Raw genomic sequence first — 20547 nt, forward strand, 5'->3', positions numbered from 1 at the left:
TGGATACTTCAGCAATCACATTCATTACAGCAATGGTTTTATTTCCTCTAAACACTCTCAACACATTGATTTAAAGGTCTGTCTTAATTTAGGTAGTATTAGTAAATTACAGCATATTTGGTCCTGAATACAGGTTTCTTTTTGGGAAAGCATTACAAAAATTACTTCAACCTGAACGACCCCACTTTCTCAACCTCAGCTTGCCTTCTCAAGGGATATGCTACCATCACCTCAGGGTCAAAACAGAATTTAAAAGAAATGTAAATATTTGCTCTCTTCTTGGGAAAGTACTACATAGAGGAGAAAAGAGGGGATGTGCATATGGGGAATTGCATCAGTATAATTAGAGTTTTATCAAGCTGGTAAATGTCTGTGTAGGCAATCCCTTCACTCTAAAGGGTATTTCCTCATTAAAAATATGCACCCCATTTTCCAGAGTCTTCCTACTGAAGAAACATCTCACTACCACCGCCCAATTAGATCAAATTGGGTGGCTGGCTGTTTTTGTTGTGTGCATGATAATACAAAGACTCTCCAAGTTCCTGCTCAACAAAGGCTTGTGCGAAACAGGCTTTGAAGACACAATAACATTCCTCTTGCGAGTTTCAAGCCCGGAGGCTAAAAGCGCCAAGTAACTATTCATTCTTCCATCTTGAGACACATTCCTAACCTAGTTCAAAGGCCTGAAAAAACATGCCCTAGCTACATGCCTGCACACCTTCAGAAGGGCTTTTCCCTTCCATCAGAGCTTGCTCAGGAAAGAAGTTTCATACATAAAAAAAACCATTGTATTTGAGTTTTGTTTCATTTTTAAGAACCTTTAAAATGCTTATTCAAAACTGAATTGAAATTGATCAGCTCTGTCAATCCATTTAAGGATAAAGTTTCACCATTTACATGTTGAAACTACAACGATCATACGCAGTGCACCGATGCCAGCAGATACCAGTGCTTTAACTTCGGCTCCCAAGAACCCGCCGTGGGAGGAAGGGGTGCACACAGCAGTTGTAAAAGCAAGAGAGATGATTTGGAGCCTTTTGGTTTCCATTGCTGCTCTTCTATTTGCCTCTGTTTTCATCTCAAACTGGTAAGATAGATGTAAATCACACATGGCTATCCACCCATATCAAGATATCCAAGGAATTCAAGAACATTCCACATCATGTTCACCACGATGAAAAAGTCAACAAATTACAAGATTATTTCCAAAATATTGATACTAGAACAAATATTAACTTTCAACGGGAAAAATATTTTCAGTTTTCAACCTACAGCTTCCTAAACAAACTAAATTCCCCTTTATAGATTTTATTTTCCTGTTTCTCAGAAATCTGAATGCCATTATGTGCAAAATGAGGAAATATAAACAGTTACTAAATAATATGCCAGCCTAACTATAGTTGCCATTTACTTGTATGGAACAAGCACAGAGAAACAGTGGAAGCATGCAGATGAGAGTGAAGGCAGCTGAGGTGAGACCACCCTTTTCAGTAAAGATGTTTAAATCTGCCCAAACATCTTGCAGGACCACACCCTCGATGTGCCAGCCAGCCTGCTTTTTGAGATTCCTGCATGACATACAGTAGATAGCAAGTTTCGTTTGTAATGGTTTCCAGTACACCCAAGCTTCAGAAATGCTGAGGTTTCCTTACCTGTATTTCATGTATGTGATCAAGCAATTAACTATTTAGTACTCATGTACTTCCCTTTGAAAAAGGGCAACAAATATTTATTGTTCTGCAGTTTAGTTGCCACTAGTTAAAAAAAGTAATATATATATATAAATAAACAAAATCAACTATGTTCTGCAATACAGAAAATCAAAAGTGGACCGAGGGCTAAAAATACCACAACAAATCATGAAAGGGTGGTATACTGTGCCTGTGCTGTGGAAGCAAAGAAGTCAAAAAGAGAAATGGGGTAAATGTAGCAGGTTAAAGGGATGCAATTTTCTTCACTTCTAACAAATCAGTTCCTACCTGACCAAAATATATTTTTGTGTTCCTAAAGATTTCAATTAGTCCATTCATTTTCACCAGATGAAAACAGTTCAGCTTGAATTCACCATCAATGCAAAAAGGTGAGTATTGCTCATTCTTCACTTCATGCAGCCATCATACAGATCTTTGTTCTCACCAAAATACCTTACTGACATCTATGAGTCATTTCAAATCCTCTGGGCAAGTCAAGCTGTCCTACCTCTTTCAAGGACTGTGCAGCTGGGCTACCTGCAGTTGGTTACTTCCATGAAATAAAACTGTACTATGAAAGGAAAATCCTCATGGATATATTCCAAAGTGGAAAAAAATGTAAGAGAACATTGTCTCAGCCTCAACTGATTAAACAACTTGTTAGTTTATTTCCTCATTATTCTATAATATTCTGCTCCATAAATTATACATTTTACTGTTGTGAAGTAACAAGTAATTCAGAATTTGTGATCACGAATTACAGGAGTGGAATCAGTAATTATGACAGCATGAACTTTTCTGAGGAAATGAAAATTAAACCCATCTTTCAGAGACTGTTCAGCCAACATCTCATCATTTGCCTACGGAGCCTGGAAGAATCAGAAATGGAACAACAGCCATCATTTCAGCAGAAGTGCCCAAACTTTATTTCTCTCGATATCACCATTAGAGAACAAGTACCATGAAAAAGCACACTGTACCATGCCAGGGAAGGCAGGAGACTTTACCAGTCCGACAACATGGTAGGTGCAGGTGCAGAAGATGATATTCTGTTGCACCTGTATCTTCTTCAGGAAAGAGAAGACTATTTTTGGTTTTTCCTTTTTTAGTATCAGTATGAAGGCTCTTGTATACCGCATGCATCACTGCTGACACAGTCTCCTGAACACCTTGTCAATCCCTTGCATAGGAATCATGGAACTAAACTAGGAAGATACTGGAAGACCACAGTCTTCTTGCTCTAGTGATTTTCAAGGTATTTCAGCAGAATGACTAAACATTACTTATGCTTGGGCACTAGCACATACAGAGGGTTTTCGAGCTCCCAGTCTGTCTCAGAAGCCGAGAGATGTCCCCTGTTGCTTGTTCCCTGTTCTCCAGGGGGTTAAAATTTCCTTTAACATAGAAATCTTCTCTTCAAAATGAAGGCCAGCTATGCTGAAGATGAATTACCATCCAGTGTTTTAATCTGAAAGATTCCCTCATTGATACATATCAGCTGTCACTCTAGATCTTTTGTATCTCTCGTACATCATGCAGGGCACGGGAAGCTCAAGTCGGGACTGAAGCAAGTCACAGCCAGCACAGTCAGACACAGTGTTCGAGCTCCCCACCTCCCTTCCAATCCTCTGCTGTCATTTACAAACTGAGGAACAGCAGCAAGACCGCAGCTGAGATAACCCGTAAGAGGAGCAACGAACTCAATCTTCTACCTCCCATCTACACTTTCTGAGGTTCTTTTACTCTCTTGACCAAGATAGATGTTTTCCCCACAACTCTGGGCACAGCGTTTAAACATGGATGTTACTAATGACATACAAATATCCAGTATCTTGTGAGGAGAATGAAGGCAGGGTTTGGCTTGGGTTTGTTGTTTTTTTTTTTTTAATTCTACAATTCAGTGAAGTAAGGACAGAAGGAACTCATACAATCGCTTAGTCTCCTCCACATGCTTGAGCTTTTTACTCCTTCAGGGAACGGTGCCATTGAAGGTAAGCTCCTGTGCACAGCCTAGTTATGTATTTTATTGACTGGCAAAGCCAGCTTACGGAGTTCCTGCCCCATAGTTATGTCTTAACAAATATTTGTGCACCACACTGAACGCCAGACTGCTGAAACTGGGTAAGAACCAAGTCTGATAGGTAATTCACATTTTTTTTATTCACACAGATTCTGTATTTCAAAGAAAGCTTGTCCAATGCTTAGGCACCCTAGTGGGTCACAAATATCCAGACTACACAGATTGGGTGGGGGAAGGGCAGGAGCGAAGAAGAAACACAGTCAGTTAAAGTTGTAGATGTTCCCAGACTACACCTTCCTGCATTTTATAACATGTATCATCAGACAGTTCAAATGTACAAGTACACTTCAACAGCTCTACTAGCTGTAAAGCGTACAACGTAATTCCATTCTTCCTGAAGCATATCTTACTTGAAAATTTAACAGGTCATTTGTTCCCCAGCTTCCAATAAAATGGAATCTTACAACAGTTGCCAACACGTACACAGGTAAATCTTCTGTGATACACCACAGGAACAACACATTTCACCTTACAGCTCAGGTGGCTGACACCAGGTCTTCTAACTAGACTCCCAAATTACTACAAGCAGTTGAACACACACAAACTTTCATTGTCTCACCTACCTGATCAAAAACTACTCTGAAGAAAATACACTTTGCAATTACCCAAGGTTAAATCTCTAATAATAGTCTTCAGAGAACATGACCTAGATATGTCAAACATGATCAGAGAGATATATATCAAGAAATCTTTTAGTTAGTTGAGAGTGCCAGGCTTATTTAAATCTCCTTTATCTGTTCACACCTTGGCTTTTGTTATATTCTCCATCATTTCTGTAAGCAGAGAGTAAAGATGTTAAACTTGAGAATCTTTTTTTTTTTTAAGTTACCAACATCTCTCCTTTACTACCTCTACCTCATGTATTCAAAATAATAATCATCACAACAACCATTTATCAAAACCACAGAGTGATGTAAAAATAGAATAATGCTATTCACTTTTATGAATAGGTACTCTTAACATATCAGATGATGTACAGATAACCAAAAGCCAGTTTTTAGCATTCTGACAAATAGAGAATTCGGATGCATTTGCTAACATTATTTGTGTTGCAGTTCTTCCCACAAAACGAAAAACACAGGATCTGCTGTAACAAGTCACAATAATTCTGCCATTTGAAATTTTCTTTTACAAGATATTCTTTAAATTAAGAAATTTTAGGGAATCTATGCTTAGTAATTCATAAGAAAAATTATGAAACTAATGAACCTCATTTTTAATCAACTTATGTGTCCAAGTAATAGAGTGTAAAAAAAAAAAAATACTGCGGTTAAAAAATCCTGTATGAATATAGTTCTCCTTTCATTATATGTATTTTAAAAAACAAGGGGTTTTAATGTTAAAATTCACTCATTCCGATTTATCTTGTACTTAGTTCAGATACCTATCTGTAGTTTACTGCTGTGGTTGTTGTAGAGATGTTACAAGACAAAGAATTTTGGCAAAAACAGCCAGAGGCAAATTCTGCTTACCTTACTATGCACATTAGCCTGTTAAGGTCAGCAGAATATCCACATAATATTAAAAAATATATAAATCTAATCACAAGTATGGAACACACACACTTTCTAAACAAAATGTCTATGCCAGTAATAAAGATCAAAAGAAAAACACAGAAGTAAAAACTCCTTCAGAAAACTGCAGTACCATGCGAAATGACTGCCTCCAGAATAAACTCTGTATATATCCAGGCTCTCCAAATTTCTCTACACTCATGCTCAAACTTTCACATACCACCATCCCAATCCCCTTCAGATCATGAACACCTTGCAATTCTCTCCACCCACATCATCATACCACAGTTTCTCTGTGTACCCAAAGTAATTTCTCTCTCCCATTCCCATCTCCCTCCCACACCAGTGTCTACAACTATTCCCCAACCTGTACCTCTGATTTCCCATTATCTTACATCAGCATCCCATAGTCTCTCTTCTAGCCATAGCACAGGTCCCATGAACAGCATTTCCCCCTTTTTCCTTCTATCTCTTAAGGGTACTGTACTTTGTAAGTCTGTTGATCGAACACAATAATTAGTTTTCAATGAAACTTGACACAGGGGTTAAATCTAGTATCAAATTAGTTTTGGAAAATAATATCTATTTCTCTTAAATATCACTGGACACCAAAATAGATTTTTTTAAAGCTTACGTTCACTAGTGGTTTTATTTACATAATAATCAGTACTGAACAGATACACTTTCAGAGCTGGGAAAAAACACCCCACTTCCTTCACAAACAAGCTATCATACAGTTAGTGCAACTTGTTCAAAAGAATATTCAGCCTTCAGTACTTGCACTAGTGTATTTATAAGGTCATGAAAACTGGGTAGTCCTAATGAGTAGCAAAATTTCAGTTACTATAAAGCATTTCTGAAACAATGCAACATACTGAAGATACTGGTCAAGTAACATTCCCAATTCACAGCTGCCTGCTGCATTTTATTTAAGAGTTTGTAATTCTCCATTTACAAGTGTTATCTAAGGAAACATACCATCTCTCCACAGTTGCTAGATAAAAATGAGCATCATCCTTGCCCGGCAATGTCCTGTTTCATTTGCAAATTTAAATCACATTCAGAAGTGAATTCACTTCTTCACTTCTTCACATGAAGTGAAGAAATTCAGAGTTTAAACATTGACTAAACATGAAAGTTATGTGCTAAAAGGCCATATAGTACTTCATAATTGACTGAATTGGTTTACAAATCATAGAGTTCCAATTTTTAAACTGGTAAAACAAAAGATAAGTCACACAAGAAACTCGTCATGAAAATCAAGGTGGGGGTGGGGAAATAATCAATACTACAATTTAACATAGCTAGATTAAAGGAATTTACTCACTGTCTAAATTACAAAAAAAGATACAACGAACCTTCAAAAAATCTAAAAACATTAGTTATAAGCTTGTGGTCTTGTTAAAGAGGAGAACTGCAAATACGCGAGTATGTGGAGACACAGAATCAATTCTGGCAAATAATTAGGTATGGGGAAAAATTGGTGTGTGCATACAGTAAGAAATGCACTGTTTTGTCTACAGTATTACCCATAAAACATAGAAAACCTTCATAACTTACTGGTATTTACCTTGGTACTGACCCAAAACTACAGAAACTTCTGTTATTTCAGTTTGGGAAACAACCTTCCCAAAACAACTTTTTATTTAATTTAATTGTACACATCTTTTTTTGGCATTTGCTGTGTTTCTGTTGTTCCACCTGAAGATTTTAACTTGAGGAAACAAAACCAGCTATTGAAAACTATTAAAGAAATAAAATAGAAAGCAAGCAATGTCCCAACAAAAAACCCCAGGTATATTGTACAACAATTACATGAGTAATTTTCTGTTTACCATCATGTGTTTACCCTCATGAGACCCAAACAAATCTTTAGCTCTTCCCTTAGTAGTGCTTTGCTTTAACTGGAACCAGACAAAAGGCATAACAACTGTATAAATGCCACTGTAATGTATTCCCATTGTACTGTATTCCGTTGCCTTACATCACCAAAAAACCCAAACCACCCATGCACTGGGTAAAATAGGCATCATTAAAACTGCGGGTGAGCCAAGTTACCACTTGCTCACACTACACATATTCCATTCAGTGTTATTAGCGCTCACTTTCACGAGTTCTCAGACTCATCAACAAAATGGAAATGAGGCAAGGGAATAATGGCTTTGCTTTGAAGATTCCGAGATCAAAGCCACATACCTGGATTCATGCTAGTATCCTACTACAGCCTTTCCTGTTTCTCCGGAGCCAACGTCTAATGGTTTCCTTTTTGGAATATTTTTTGCCTATATACTCAGAACACAAGCTATCAGTGGTTCATCTTCAAAACCCCTGCACATTCTAGGAGCCTTCTCTTCTCACAGCAATCCCAAAAGCAGGATCCACAACATCTGCTCATCCGTTGTACTGAGTTTGTGCGGTGAGGTTTTGGTAGTGGGGGGACTAAAGAGCTGGCTTCTGTGAGAAGCTGCTGGCAGCCTCCCCCATGTCCCACAGAGGCAATGCCAGCCGGCTCCAGGACGGACCCGCCGCTGGCCCAGGCCGAGCCCGTCAGCCACGGCGGTAGCGCCTCTGGGATAATGTATTTAAGGAGAGAAAAAACCCACTGAGCAATTGCAGCCAGGAGAGAGGAGTCGGCACATGGAGAGAACCAGCTCTGCAGAGCCCCAGGTCAGTGCAGGAGGAGGGCAGGAGGCGCTCCAGGCCCGGGGCAGAGGTTCCCCTGCAGCCCGTGGGGCAGCCCGTGGGGAGGCAGCTGTGCCCCGCACCCAGGGGGGTCCGCGGGGGAGCAGAGACCCACCTGCAGCCCGGGGGGGACCCCACGCCAGAGCAGGGGGTGCCCGGAGGAGGCTGCGACCCTGTGGGAAGCCCGCGCTGGAGCAGGCTCCTGGCAGGGCCCCTGGCCCCGCGGAGAGAGGAGCCCGCGCTGGAGCAGGTTCCCTGGCAGGACTTGTGACCCCGGGGGGACCCTCGCTGGAGCAGCCTGTGCCTGAGGGGCTGCAGCCTGGGGGGGGACCCACGCTGCAGCAGTTTGTGAAGAACTGCAGCCCATGGGAAGGACTCACATTGGAGAAGTTTGTGGGGGACTGTCTCCTGTGGGAGGGACCGCACACTGGAACAGGACACGGGCGTGAGGAGTTCTCCCCCTGAGGAGGAAGGAGCAGCTGAGACAACATGTGATGAGCTGACCACAACCCCCATTCCCTGTCCCCCTGTGTCACTAAGGGGGGAGGAGGCAGGAGAAAGTCGGGAGTGAAGTTAAGCCTGGGAAGAAGGGAGGGGTGCGGGGAAGGTGTTTTTAAAGATTTGGTTTTATTTCTCATTATTCTGCTCTGATTTGATTGGTAATCTAAACTAATTTCCCCAGGTTGAGTCTGTTTTGCCTATGACAGTAATTGGTGAGTGATCTCTCCCTGTCCTTACCTCAACCCATGAGCCTTTCATTATATTTTCTCTCCCCTGTCCAGCTGAGGAATGACAGAGCAGCTTTAGTGGGCACCTGGTGTCCAGCCAAGGTCAACCCACCACATCTGTGCATGCAAAACTCTGAGCAGGAAGAAAATACGTTAGAGCAACACTGGTCTCCCCTCTCCCTAGTTCTTGCCTCACTTTCTCCATGTCATAGGCTGGTGTTTCCCAGCATGATTTGGCCACTGCAGCAGTGTCGCCTTCCAACTACAGCACAGGAGTCCACTCATCAGAGGATCCAAGCACTGGAGAGTCACTGGCTAGGCTAGGCACACACAACAGTACCCAATTCTCTGAAGGAGAGGTAAGTGTTTGGGCAGGGGAGCATGCAAGACTGCATTGAAACCGCTCCACTTTTAACAGGATGAGAGAGCTAGAAAGGTGAGGGCAGGGCCAGCTGCTAAGAAACAGCCAAGAATATATGACAGGGAAGGCAATGGGATTGGAGAGGAATGCTGTGGGTGCAAGAGAAACATTTTTAAATTAAATTTGCAAAACAACATGATTATTTCAGCCAATATCTTTAATGTTAGGAGAAGTAAGTACACTTGAAAGAGGTTAAAAATACCTCAGAATGTTACACCTGAGCAACTTGGAGGCAGCTGGCAGGGAGGACAGGGGAGCAAGGAAGGGGCGAGGAGTTAGCTAGCTTGTAGCAAAGCAACAACCATCATTTTACCCATCAGGAGATGAATGGCCAACATTTGGGGTCCTTGTCTTTCAGTCTAGAACAACAGAAGATTCCAGAATGGATAAAACAAGAGTTATCCAGATAGTTTTTTGGCCGTTGGGGTGGGGTGGACAGCTGTTTTATGAAAAAAATAAAAACCAGAAAAGCCCATGCAGTCCCTTTGCCACTTCTGAGATTAAAAGTGTAAATAATAACCCACAAAAAAGATCGAGAGCAAAGAAAGGGTACTTAACGCAGCCTTTCCCATCCCTTGTTCTGATAACTGCAGTTTCACCTTCCCCTTCCCAGGTCCAGATGTTCTCTCCTCTCCGCCATACCTGCAAACATACCACGTAGCTTTTCTTTCCTCTTTCACATTGCTCAGACACCAACAGGAGAAACAACAACCGCAGCTGGCCCGCTCTCAGCCAGAGCCTGAACAGCCTCACCTGCCAGGAGGTGCACGGGGGGAAGCTGGCTGAGGCCGAGGCAGCACAGCCCGCTCACCTGCTCCTTGGAAAGGGCATGCAAAGCTTTGGGGAACTGGGGCACCCTCACTGCACATGGAGTTTTCAGGAGAACAGTTTAGCCGAAGGTGCTCAAGAACTTTTTCAGGCGTGTGCAAACAGACTGTTTGCAGGCCTGTAAATCACTCACCTCCAGGCAGATTTTCTCAAGAATGGCATAAGGTAGAACCTACATGGGGCCAAATCCCCTGCCAAACCTCAGTTCCACCTCCAAAGCAAAAAGGAGTATGAGGATGTGTCAAAAAACAGCTGTAAAAGTGGCTTAACACAGACAAAACATTGCTGGGTTTTTTTCCTTAACACACTCAACAACAGATGAGCTAGTCGGGCTGAATTTTGCAAAGAAAGTTTAAGTTGATGGTAACAAATCTAGCCTGGGAATTAAGAGACCAAAGGGTTAATGTCTGAGAAAGCTACAAGCAACTAACACAGCTTTATAGTGGGAAGAGAAAGGGAACAGCCATGGCTACAAACTCCCTATATAATTATAGCCTGTCTCTTCCCCTGCCTCCCAGAAGCTGTGCTTGCTCAGTCCAATCCTAATTTTGGGAAGTAAGAACCAACTTCAAACAGCAATTACTCTGTTGGACAATACCTTTCACAATGCTGCTCTGAAAAACATCTGCATTTTTTCAGCATGTTCTTATATCAGGTCTTCCACATCCTGATCCTCCATTGAACAGCATAATCACAGCAGGTATCTACCTACCACAATGACGGAGAACATTACCACAGCTTTTATGTTAAAGATGACACACAGAATCAGTTAAATAAGTTGTCTACAGCAAAACTAAACAGTACATTTGGAAAAAATCTGTGTAAGTAGTTATGGCATCGCTCCCTCCCAGACCTACATTCACGTACTCTTGCACGTTTATTATTTATCCACATGCTGACAGAGGATTTTCTCTCACACTTGCTCTCCCAGGTTTAGCACACAACAGGGGGAAAAAAAAGGGATTCTCCTAGCAATGGGACTTATATAGCACAACATGCCGCATCCTCTGACAAAAATCGCCTCCTGACGGGTTTGTAACACCAACACTGCCCTAGGCAGATACGGCTTCCCAGGGTAACTGAGAGGCATCTCGAAGACAGTCTAGACAGGCTCTCGAAAGCACATCCCAGAACAGAGAAAGGGTGTGGCAGTGTAAGCCTGGTCACAGACAACCTATTGTGACAGCCAGAACGCTCCTGTCAGATAGCCATGAAAATAATAGTTTCCTACCAGTCACCATTTGAACCAGACCAGCACTATCTGCACCGATCTTACATCTTCCCTCAAACTTTGAAATTAACCTGGTATTCCTAGGTCATGTAAGACTAACACCTAATACTGCAATGCTCTAATGGGCAATAACAGCAAGAGGAGAGACTGTTTTGCTTTTTTTTCAGGTTATAAGGATGGAAAACGTATAAAAATGGTGAACACATGATCCCAGGCATTGTACCAAGACCAGCCCTCAGTGTTCCCTTGAGCCTAGTGAACAAGCAATACAAATAGTAAGTTTATTACACTTACGATGTAAACAGTGGTATGATATTCATCCCCTAATATCACTGCACATATTCATAATAACTACTTTAACTACAGTGATTGCTGCTGCTCAAGTATGTAAAAAACTGCTAAAATGGAGTCACAACAAGATTACCTGGGTAGCTACCTACTGGTGCCTATCTGCACCAAAACAGTCTCCACCTTTCATGAAAGGGCTCACAGGTGCACTGTACTTCATGAGCTCTAAACAAGATATATTTGTTATGTGCTGCATGAAGTTCCCACATAGCAGAAACATCACGTTGCTTGCAGCAATGCTCTTGCTCACTTTACACGGCTGTAATCAACGTGCAACAGCCTGGCAGAAGTTTTTCCCAAATGAAAAATTAAAAGCTTCGAGGAAAAATAGAACACATCAGTCAATGCCAAAGACACAGTTCATATGGCCAGTTTCTTACGCAGTCTGTAACACTGTTGTGAGCATGGGACAGCCACGCTTGGTATCAGCTGAAAGACAAGTGACAGATACAGCGCTCTGAAGGCTTTGAAGTCTGATTTCAAATTCAAAGCCCCTTCCAAACAAAACTGAATTAACACTCATCACAGCCCTGTGAGGTAGATGCCGTTCGCCGTGTTTTGCACGTGGGAAAGCAAGAGCTGGCATGGCTGACTGCCTCACCCCTGGCCACTGGAGTCATTACTGACCAAACCAGGATTACAACGGGAGTTTCCTGTTCCCAACCCTATGCTACAGCTAACTCACTACCCCACCCCCCCACCCCCCCCGCACACACTTCTGAAGCGCACCTAATTCTTAAGAAATGAAGAAATACAACGACAGGGCAAGCACGAATCGTACCCCCGCCTGAGCGGGGGCACCCAAAGCGCGCTCTGGCAGCCGCCCGCGGCCGGGACACCCGCAGGGCCGCTGCGCTCCTGCCGGGGTACCGGCGCCGCTGGAACGCGCGGCAAATATTAAGGGCAACAGGCGCAACCAACCCGCCCCAACGCGGCGCAGCCGCCGCCGCCCGCCCCGCCGGCAGCGCTGACGACGAGCGGCCCCGGGCCGCCGCCGTGCCCCCGGGCCCTCTCCCCTCGCAGAGACGCCCCGGCCCCGGCTCACCTTCCCCGGCCGGCGCCCGGCTCCTACATCTCCTCCCGCTTCTGGAAGCTGATGCTGGCGTACGCGCTCAGGTCGTCGCCGGCGGGGCCGCTCCCGCGAGGCTGGCCCGGGGGCTTCGGCGGCGGCGGCGGCTGCCGCCCCCCCGGCAGCGCGGCGCCCTCGGCGGGGGGGCGGAGGTGGTGGTGGCGGCGGTGGCTGAAGTCCTTCACCAAGTCCAAGTCGATGTAGTTGAGCCCGTTCTCCAGGGCGGGCGCGGCCCCCGGCTCCCGGCGGGCGCTGGCGGCGCCGGCCGCCTCCCCCGCGGCGGGCCGCAGCCAGACGTTCTCGAAGGAGGCCGAGCTGTGGCGCTTCACCTCCTCGGCGCCCCCCGCGCCGCCGCAGGGGAAGGGCGCCCCGAGCCCCCCGCCGCCGCCCGCCGCTCCGCGGGCAGCGCTCGGCGTGGACGAGAAGGTCTCGGAGCTGTGCCGCCGCCGGCCGCCCTGCGGGTCGGCGCGGATCACCTTGGCGCTCTGGTTGCGGCCAGGGCTGAGGCTGACGCGGGTGAAGGCGCTGCCCGCGCCGGGGCCCCCGAGCAGCGAGGAGGAGCGCGGCGGCGCTGCCGACAGCTCGGCCGGCGGCCGCGGCAGCTCCGGGGAAGCCGCCGCCGTCATGGTCGCCGCCGGCGGGGGCTTCTCGGCGGCGGAGCGGCCCGCCCGCCCGTCGGCGTAGCTGAGCAGGAGGGCGGGCGAGCAGGGGGAAGGGCTGTCGGCGCAGTCCGAGCAGGAGCCCCCGGCGGCGGCGGCGCCCCCCAGCTGCATCGTCACGTAGTCCCGGCCGCCGGGGGCCGCGCCTCGGCCGGGCCGCGCCGCGGGGGCCGCCCGCGCGTTGCCGAAGCCGGCGGGGCAGGGGGTCCGGGGCGGCCCCGGCTCCATGTTCATGTACTCCTCGGCGGCCTCGCTGCCCGGCGGCGGCAAGCCCAGCCCCAGGGCGGCCGCGGGGAAGGCCGGCTTCTCGCCGGCGATGAACTCGATGTTGACGTACTCGCCGGGGCTCTTGGGCTCCGGGGGCAGGAGGAGCGGGGGCTGCTCCCGGGCCCGCGGCAGGGTGCTGGCCTTGGGGCCGCCCAGCGACAGCCGCGTGGGTCGCGCCAGGCGGCCTTTGGTCTGCACGGCCGTGTCCACCTTGCGCGGGGGCTGCGCTTGGGGCGCGGGGCCGCCCTCGGGGCCGCCGCCGCCGCCCAGGCTGTCGCTGCTGGTGGACGAGGATGAGTCCTCGGCGGCGTAGAGGAGGCGGCCGGGGCCGAGAGCGATGCGGGGCTGGGGGCTGCCCTCCTCGCCCGCCGGCGCCGCCGCCCCGCCGCCCCGCCGGTGCACGTGCTTGAAGGAGCGCGGCAGCGAGAAGTAGGAGTAGATGGGTTTATGGTGGGCCGCGGTAGCGGCCTCCTCTACGCCCGGCTGCCCCGTGCCCCCAAAGTAGCAGTCAGGTGGGGTGCTGGTGGTGGAGCCGCTGGCTGGGGACATGTTGATGTAGTCGCTGCCGCCGCAGGGGAGCTTCCCCTCGTTGCTCTCCACCGAGAGTTTCGGGTGGTGGCCAGCACCATTTGTCCAGATCTTGCCGTAGCCCGCGGAGCCACTGTCGGGGGAGTAGCTGCCGCTGGGGGACATCATCATGTAGCCGTTGGAGTCCACCGTGGCTGGAGGGTGGCGGCCCCCCCTGCCAGGGTTGATGATCTGCTGTGGGGCCGACACGCTCTTAGGGCTCATGGGCATGTAGTCACCACCCTTGGGGGGCACCCCGCCACTGGGCACAGGGGCTACACCCGGTGACATGGGCATGTAGCCGTCATCCGTGTGCGGGGCAGAGCTGGTCCGATGATGGCCACTGTCCAGGTGGTGCATCTCCAGACACTCCTCCGGGTAGGAGTGAGTGGGCACAAAGGCTGAGTGCCGGTAGGAGGGCAGCCGGCTGCTGCCACAGGGGTAAGAAGGCAGCATCTCCGTGTACTCCTCAATGGAGGCCACTGAAGTCTGCGAGGGTGTCTTCTGGTGGGAGATGGTGGGCGAAGTGCCTGCAGAGTGAGTCCGCTTCCGGAATGCCTTCTCCAGGTCTGCAACCTCCTCGCTACCGCCTCGAGGACAGCACGGTGTACTAGGGTAGCGAGGTTGCTGCTGCAGGTGGCACGTGCGTGGGATGAAGTGGCCGTTGGGGGCTGCCAGGCTGCAGCAAGAGGAGGCGGTCTTCCCCCCCATGCAGATGTAGTTGAGCTCTTCATCGCCCCGAGCTGGTGGGGTATGTCCCAATGAATCCGGGGTCACACTGCGAAAAGAGCTGCGAAAGTCACACGGGCTGGAACCATACTCATCAGAAGAAATAAATCCACCATCGCTAGGGGAGCCAGAAACCGAAGCACTAGACCTTCGTGGAAACAGGCAGTCCGAGGTGGAGCCGTGGCCACTAGTGCTGCTAGATGACAGGCTGACCGGACTGGTGGCTGAAGGAGAGCAGCGTGAGGAAGGCATTGGGATGGACCGGCTGTGGTTGAGTGGAGGATGGAGCCTGGAGTTGCCGCGGTGTCTGTGTGAATGGGTCCGGTTGGCACTGGGACTAACCGGGCTACCATCCACAGAGGCAGGCCTTGACATCGTGCCTTCGCCATCACTCGATGCTCGAACCCGGAAAGAGCTGGGTTTGCCACCCGTGCCTCCACCCCCACCACCGGCAGGAGAGGTGGCTGTGACACTCTCGGTCCTGGACCGGCGGCTGAGCCCCACTTGGCTGGGTGGAGGGTTGTTGACGTGGTGCCTGCTGCGAAGAGGCACAGAGATGGGGTTGGAACAGTTTGAGGAGGACTGGCTCTTGCTTCGGGGCCGGAATTCCTCGCTCATGGCTCGCATGGCCTCCAGGATGGTTTCATGCATGTTCTGTGCCACCACCGAATCATCCACCTGCATCCAGAACTCACCAGGCCCAGTCACAGCCGAGCGCCCCACCTCAATGAAGAAGAAGTTCTCGGAGTGACCGCAGCGGCGGATATTGAGCAGCTGCAGCACCACAGCAGCCGCATCTGAATTCAGCTTCACAAAGCTGATGGTCTTGTTAGTCAGGCACAGGCGGTAGATGCCGATCAGGTTCTTTGTCTGGCCTAGGCCCTTAGGCTTCAGAATTACTTGCCAAACTTCCTTGAAAGCTGGGCCAGGGGCTACCTCACCATAGCCGTCCTCACCTGCTTCCCCTAGTCCCGCGTTGCTGCCTCCAAAGGTGACATCGCTGTGGTGGTGGTGGTGATGGTGATGGAGGTGGTGGTGGCCCTTGGCCCTGTTGTGCAACTGCAGCAGCGCTTGGTACCAGCTCTCCTGTTCAGGCTCGCTGTCAGCTGCAATGGCGAAGTGCTCGTCCTTGGTGTAGAGGGCCACCAGGTGCTTGTTCTTGGAGTCAGCCCGTTTGTTGATGTTGAAGCAGCTTTCTAGTGGGATGGAGCGCTTGGGGGCCCCTGACTTGTGTCTCCATTTCTTCTCATTCTCGTAATACTCCAGCCGGGCGGGTCCAGACTCGCTGGCTGCCCTCAGCACGAAAAAGCGTTTATGCATGCTCTTGGGTTTGCGCAAGTAACCCACCTTTCTGACATCTGAGAAGAAGCCCTCGTTATTATCCGTGGGGCTAGCCATGATGAGAGGCAGTGGAGCTGTTACTGCAGCTAGCAGTCCGCAAGCCCCCAAAACAGCCAAGCCAGCTGGAAAAGACAACCACCTAAACCAAAATTCATGCAACAACAATTAAAAAAAAAAAAAAAAAAAAAGGCAAAAGAGCTCAGGATCCTCTTGTGAGAACGGGACGGGGGAGGGACAGAAGCAGGGTGAGAGCAGCTGTTCAGTGGCAGAGGCAGCTTCCAGCACCAAATCAGAGTTTGCGTTGCTGTTTATGCCCAAATCGCCCTTAGAGGGGTAAGCGCGTCCTTAAAAAGTCCAGTCTCGATCAGTCCAGACGAAAGTCTCGTCCCAAGAGCAGTCGCCGGGAAAGAGAAACGCATCTTCCCTCGCAGGGGTCGGGCTCCGCCGGGGCCGGGAGCGGGGCGGGTGTCCCCTTCCTCCGCTCCCTGCACCCCTTCCCCGTCTCAAGTTTGCCTCCGCGAGTAGGGATTTCTGTTGCAGATTAAATATCCTCTGGGGGGCGGAGATTGTTTTGCAAAGTCCGGGGTTTGCACCCAAAAATACACGCTGCTTCCCCCCCACTCTCCCCTCCCAAAAAGAAGAGAAAACCGAAAAAGAAAGCCGCCCACAACACAACCCCCCCCCGTCCCCAAATATCAGCGCCGAGGCTGCTGCTGCTGCTTCTCCCGCTCGTGCGTGCGGAGGAGGCTGGCGACCCCATTCAGTCCCATCTCGTTAGGCAGAGAAAGTGCCATTTCCACACACGGCGCAGCCCGGCAGCGGCGGGAGGGGAGGCAGCCCCAGTGCCGAAGGAACATCCTCTCTTCCTCCTCCTCTTCATTCCAGTCGGCAGCGCCTCAGCGGCCGGCGGGGCGGCCCCCTCCCGTGCCCCAGGCCGGCGGGGGAGCGGGCACCGCCGCGGCGACTCCCTCGCCGCCGGCTTCTTCACGGAGTTTCCCGGCGCCCCGCACCGAAACAGGCGGCGGGGGCCGCGCTCGGCAGTCCAGCCCCCTCCGCCCGCCGCCGCCGCGGCTCAGGCTCGCTCCGAGGAGAACAACACGTGACGGCGCCAGTGCGTGGACCATCCCCGGAGCCGCCGCCGCCGCCGCCAGGCTCCCGGCCAGCCCAGCGCCGCGGCCCCGCGGCCCGCCCCGGCGCTCCCCGCCCTCCCTCCCTGCCCTCATTCAGCGCGGCCGCGGGGGCCGCCACCGCCGGGCCCGGCCCCGCACCGCCCGCCGGGGGCCGCGCCTCCATTGGTGCCTCCGCCTGTCCGTCACGGCGGCGGCGGGGGGCGGCGCCCGGCCGGGCTGAGGCGCGGCGCGTAGTAAGGAGGCGTAGACGCCATTCAGCGGCGTGTTATTTATAACCGCCGCCGGCGGCCTCTGCAGTGTGGCGGCTTGTGCCGCGGCGGGCCCGGCGAGGCGGAGACCCTCCGCCCGCCCGCCTTCCCGCAGCCCGTGTTGCCGGCCCCGCACGGCGGAGCAGGCCCCAGCGGGGAGCCGGCCCCAGCGGGGAGCCGCCGCCGCCCTCAACGGCCGCCCCTCAGGGCGAGGCTGCCGCGCGCTCGCCGCCGTGAGGGAGCCGGGGAGCCGCGGCCGCCGCCCGTGGCGGGGAGGGGGGTGTCCCGTCCCGCCGCCCGAGGCCAGCGGGGCTTGGCGGGCGGCGGCAGGCCGCTGCCCCCCCCCCCCCCCCCGCGGCTGGGGCCTGTCCCGCTCCTCGGGAGGGGAGCCGCTTCCGGCTGATACGTGGCCCGAAGCGGCGCGGCCCCCGCGCTGCCCGGGCCGGCGCTCCCCGAATAAAGACCCGGCGAGGCCGGGGCGTCTGGCGCTGTCCCCGCGGCCTGCGGCAGGGCGGGCCCGGAAAGGCCCCCGGAAGAATTCATCGCGCGTAGTGTCAGGCAGTTAACCGTATTTCCCCGGATCATGGTATACTAAAGTAAACTGAATATTCAAGACGATCTGCTGTTTACACGGCTGAGATGTGCAGTCCGCATAACTTTTATCTCTTACGTAGCAAAAAAGTGTTGCAAGCCAAGTCTAAAAAATATATTGCTCAATGCTGCCATCTCCAGGACAGTTCAAAACTATCTCCGTTGATTTCTTGGGCATTCAGGAGAGAGGACCCGCTCCTGCTTTTTACCTCCTGGGTTTTTGTTGGGTTTTCCTCACCGCTCCCCCCTCTCTCCCGTTCCTCTTGCCTCCGCCCACCCCATGCCGTGAGGTGGATCTTTGCCCCGGCCGTTACTGGCTCTGCCCTGCCCGAACAGGCGGTGCCACCCCGGTGAGAGGTGAAAGTGTGATAGCAAAGCTCATACCTGCTCTTAAGGTTGAAACGCAATACAGAATGATAGTCTTGTTTGGATTTATGGAGGTCCACACATGGAAAAAATCAGAATAATCATGGAATCCTAGAATGGTTTGTGTTGGAAGGGACCTTAAAGATCCTCTTGTTCCAACCCCTGCCACGGGCAGGGACACCTTCCTTGCTCACAGCCCCATCCAACCTGGCCTTGACCACTGCCAGGGAGGGGGCAGCCGCAGCTGCTCTGGGCAACCTGTGCCAGGGCCTCACCACCCTCACAGGGAAAAACTTCTTCCTTATCTCTCATCTAAATCTACCCTCTTGCAGTTTAAAACCACTACCCCTTGTCCTATCGTTATGTGTTTGTGAAAAGTCCCTCTCTGGCTTTCTTGTAGGCCCCCTTAAGTTAAAGGCTTTTCTAATGAATCTGCATTACAAAATGTGTTGTCAGGGTGATCATGGTTGTACAACTGGGACAAGAAGTTAGCTGGTCAAAAGGTGAAAAATTCTCCTGAACCAGTTGCAGAAAAACACAGGGAAGCCAGAGAGGACAACAGGCAGCACTGCAAGCCACCTTCTCACCCTAGAGATAACACCCTAACACATAGCCTTGTTTAAAGGTGTTTACCAAACACTGGATGACAGTTTGTAATGTAGGAGCAGAGTCTAGCTGGTAAAACACCAGGAATGAGAGGACAGATAATAATCCACACTGTAACAGTAACCTATATCATCACCTCATTCTTTCCTCCACTTCACACTGTAGTTCCTTGTGACAAAACCAAATATTTGAAAATAAATCCATTATGTGTATCTTGAGATAAAGTTTACTACAAACCACACATACTTCCATCTTCAACAAGTAGAATGACAGGAAATTGCTCCCCCAGCCCATGCCATGGAGCAGCACGACAGAATTAGAGCTTCAAGGCATATTAACATCAGTTATTGTGACTGTCATTAATGACAAGGTCCATCAACATACACACGTTGCCCTGTACATGCTAAAAAGGCAGTGAGTCCTGTGGCAAGAAATATCTCCTAAACCTTCTCTCCCTGTCCCTTCACAAGCATGGGAATGCATATTTGTGCACAGAATGTATGTAACACACTTTTGTAATTAAATGTTTTGCCCATACTAGGTAAGATTATTAATATTAAATAACTTATTTGTTATGCCCCATTCTTTCCTTTGGCAAGTGATACACTGATATGCACATGTAAGAGGAATGATCTCTTGATGGAGAATAATAACCACCTGATTTGCATCGTGTTGCACAAGGGAACATGGATTTGTGGGTAGGAGACAGTCCTAGAATCACAGTATCTCAAGTTGGAAGAGACTCATATGGATCATTGAGTCCAACTTTCTGCTCCTCACAGGGCTACCTAGAACTAAACCATATGACTAAGAGCATCGTCTAGACACTCCTTGAACTCTTGACAGGCTTGGTGTCATAACCGCTTCCCCGGGGAGCCTGTTCCAGTGACCGACCACCCTCTCAGTGAAGAATCCTCTCCTAATGTCCAGTGTGAACTTCCCCTGACGCAACTTCATTCCATTCATACCATGTCCTGTCCACAGTATGGGGACAGACAGTGTATTTAAATGTGCTCCATTCACCTTGGGAACATTCTCTTCAATTAGAACTGATTTTGCAGATAGTGACATTTGGTTATTCTTATCTGGTTTTCAAGGGGATTCAGTAAATGTCCCAGAAGAGTTTTCAAACTTTATATACAGATTCATGTCCTTCATCCAGCAGAAGTAACAGGTGAAAACTAATACTTGAAGCATATTTTGAAAAGTCTTTTTTTAAAAGATAGTTTGCATCACACCAGACCACATCTTGGAATTGTTTTCTTGCTCTTTGAGTGCCAAAGCACTTCTCTATAAGGTACACAACTGTGCACACCAGCACACCAAAGAGAAGAATGTGCTCTTGCGTTTCCAATTTAAATACTCCTCCTGCTTTGACAGTGAGCTATTGAGAATTCAGGCTATGCAATTAATCACAAAAGGGGTTCACATACTAGAATATCCTGGCAGAA

General features: G+C 49.8%; 1 protein-coding gene across 1 annotated transcript in view; it reads right to left on the bottom strand.

The window, feature by feature from the left end:
* IRS1 (insulin receptor substrate 1) overlaps positions 1-17335 on the bottom strand; it is a 57423-nt gene extending 40088 nt beyond the window's left edge. The window contains exon 1 of the mRNA XM_074912116.1: positions 12569-17335. Coding sequence (XP_074768217.1) covers positions 12592-16212 — 3621 coding nt within the window. The 5' untranslated portion in view covers positions 16213-17335 and the 3' untranslated portion in view covers positions 12569-12591. The remainder of the gene's footprint in view (positions 1-12568) is intronic.
* Between the last annotated feature and the right edge of the window lie 3212 nt (positions 17336-20547).

The sequence above is a fragment of the Athene noctua genome, chromosome 8 (assembly GCF_965140245.1).
Source record: "Athene noctua chromosome 8, bAthNoc1.hap1.1, whole genome shotgun sequence".
Taxonomy (NCBI): domain Eukaryota; kingdom Metazoa; phylum Chordata; class Aves; order Strigiformes; family Strigidae; genus Athene; species Athene noctua.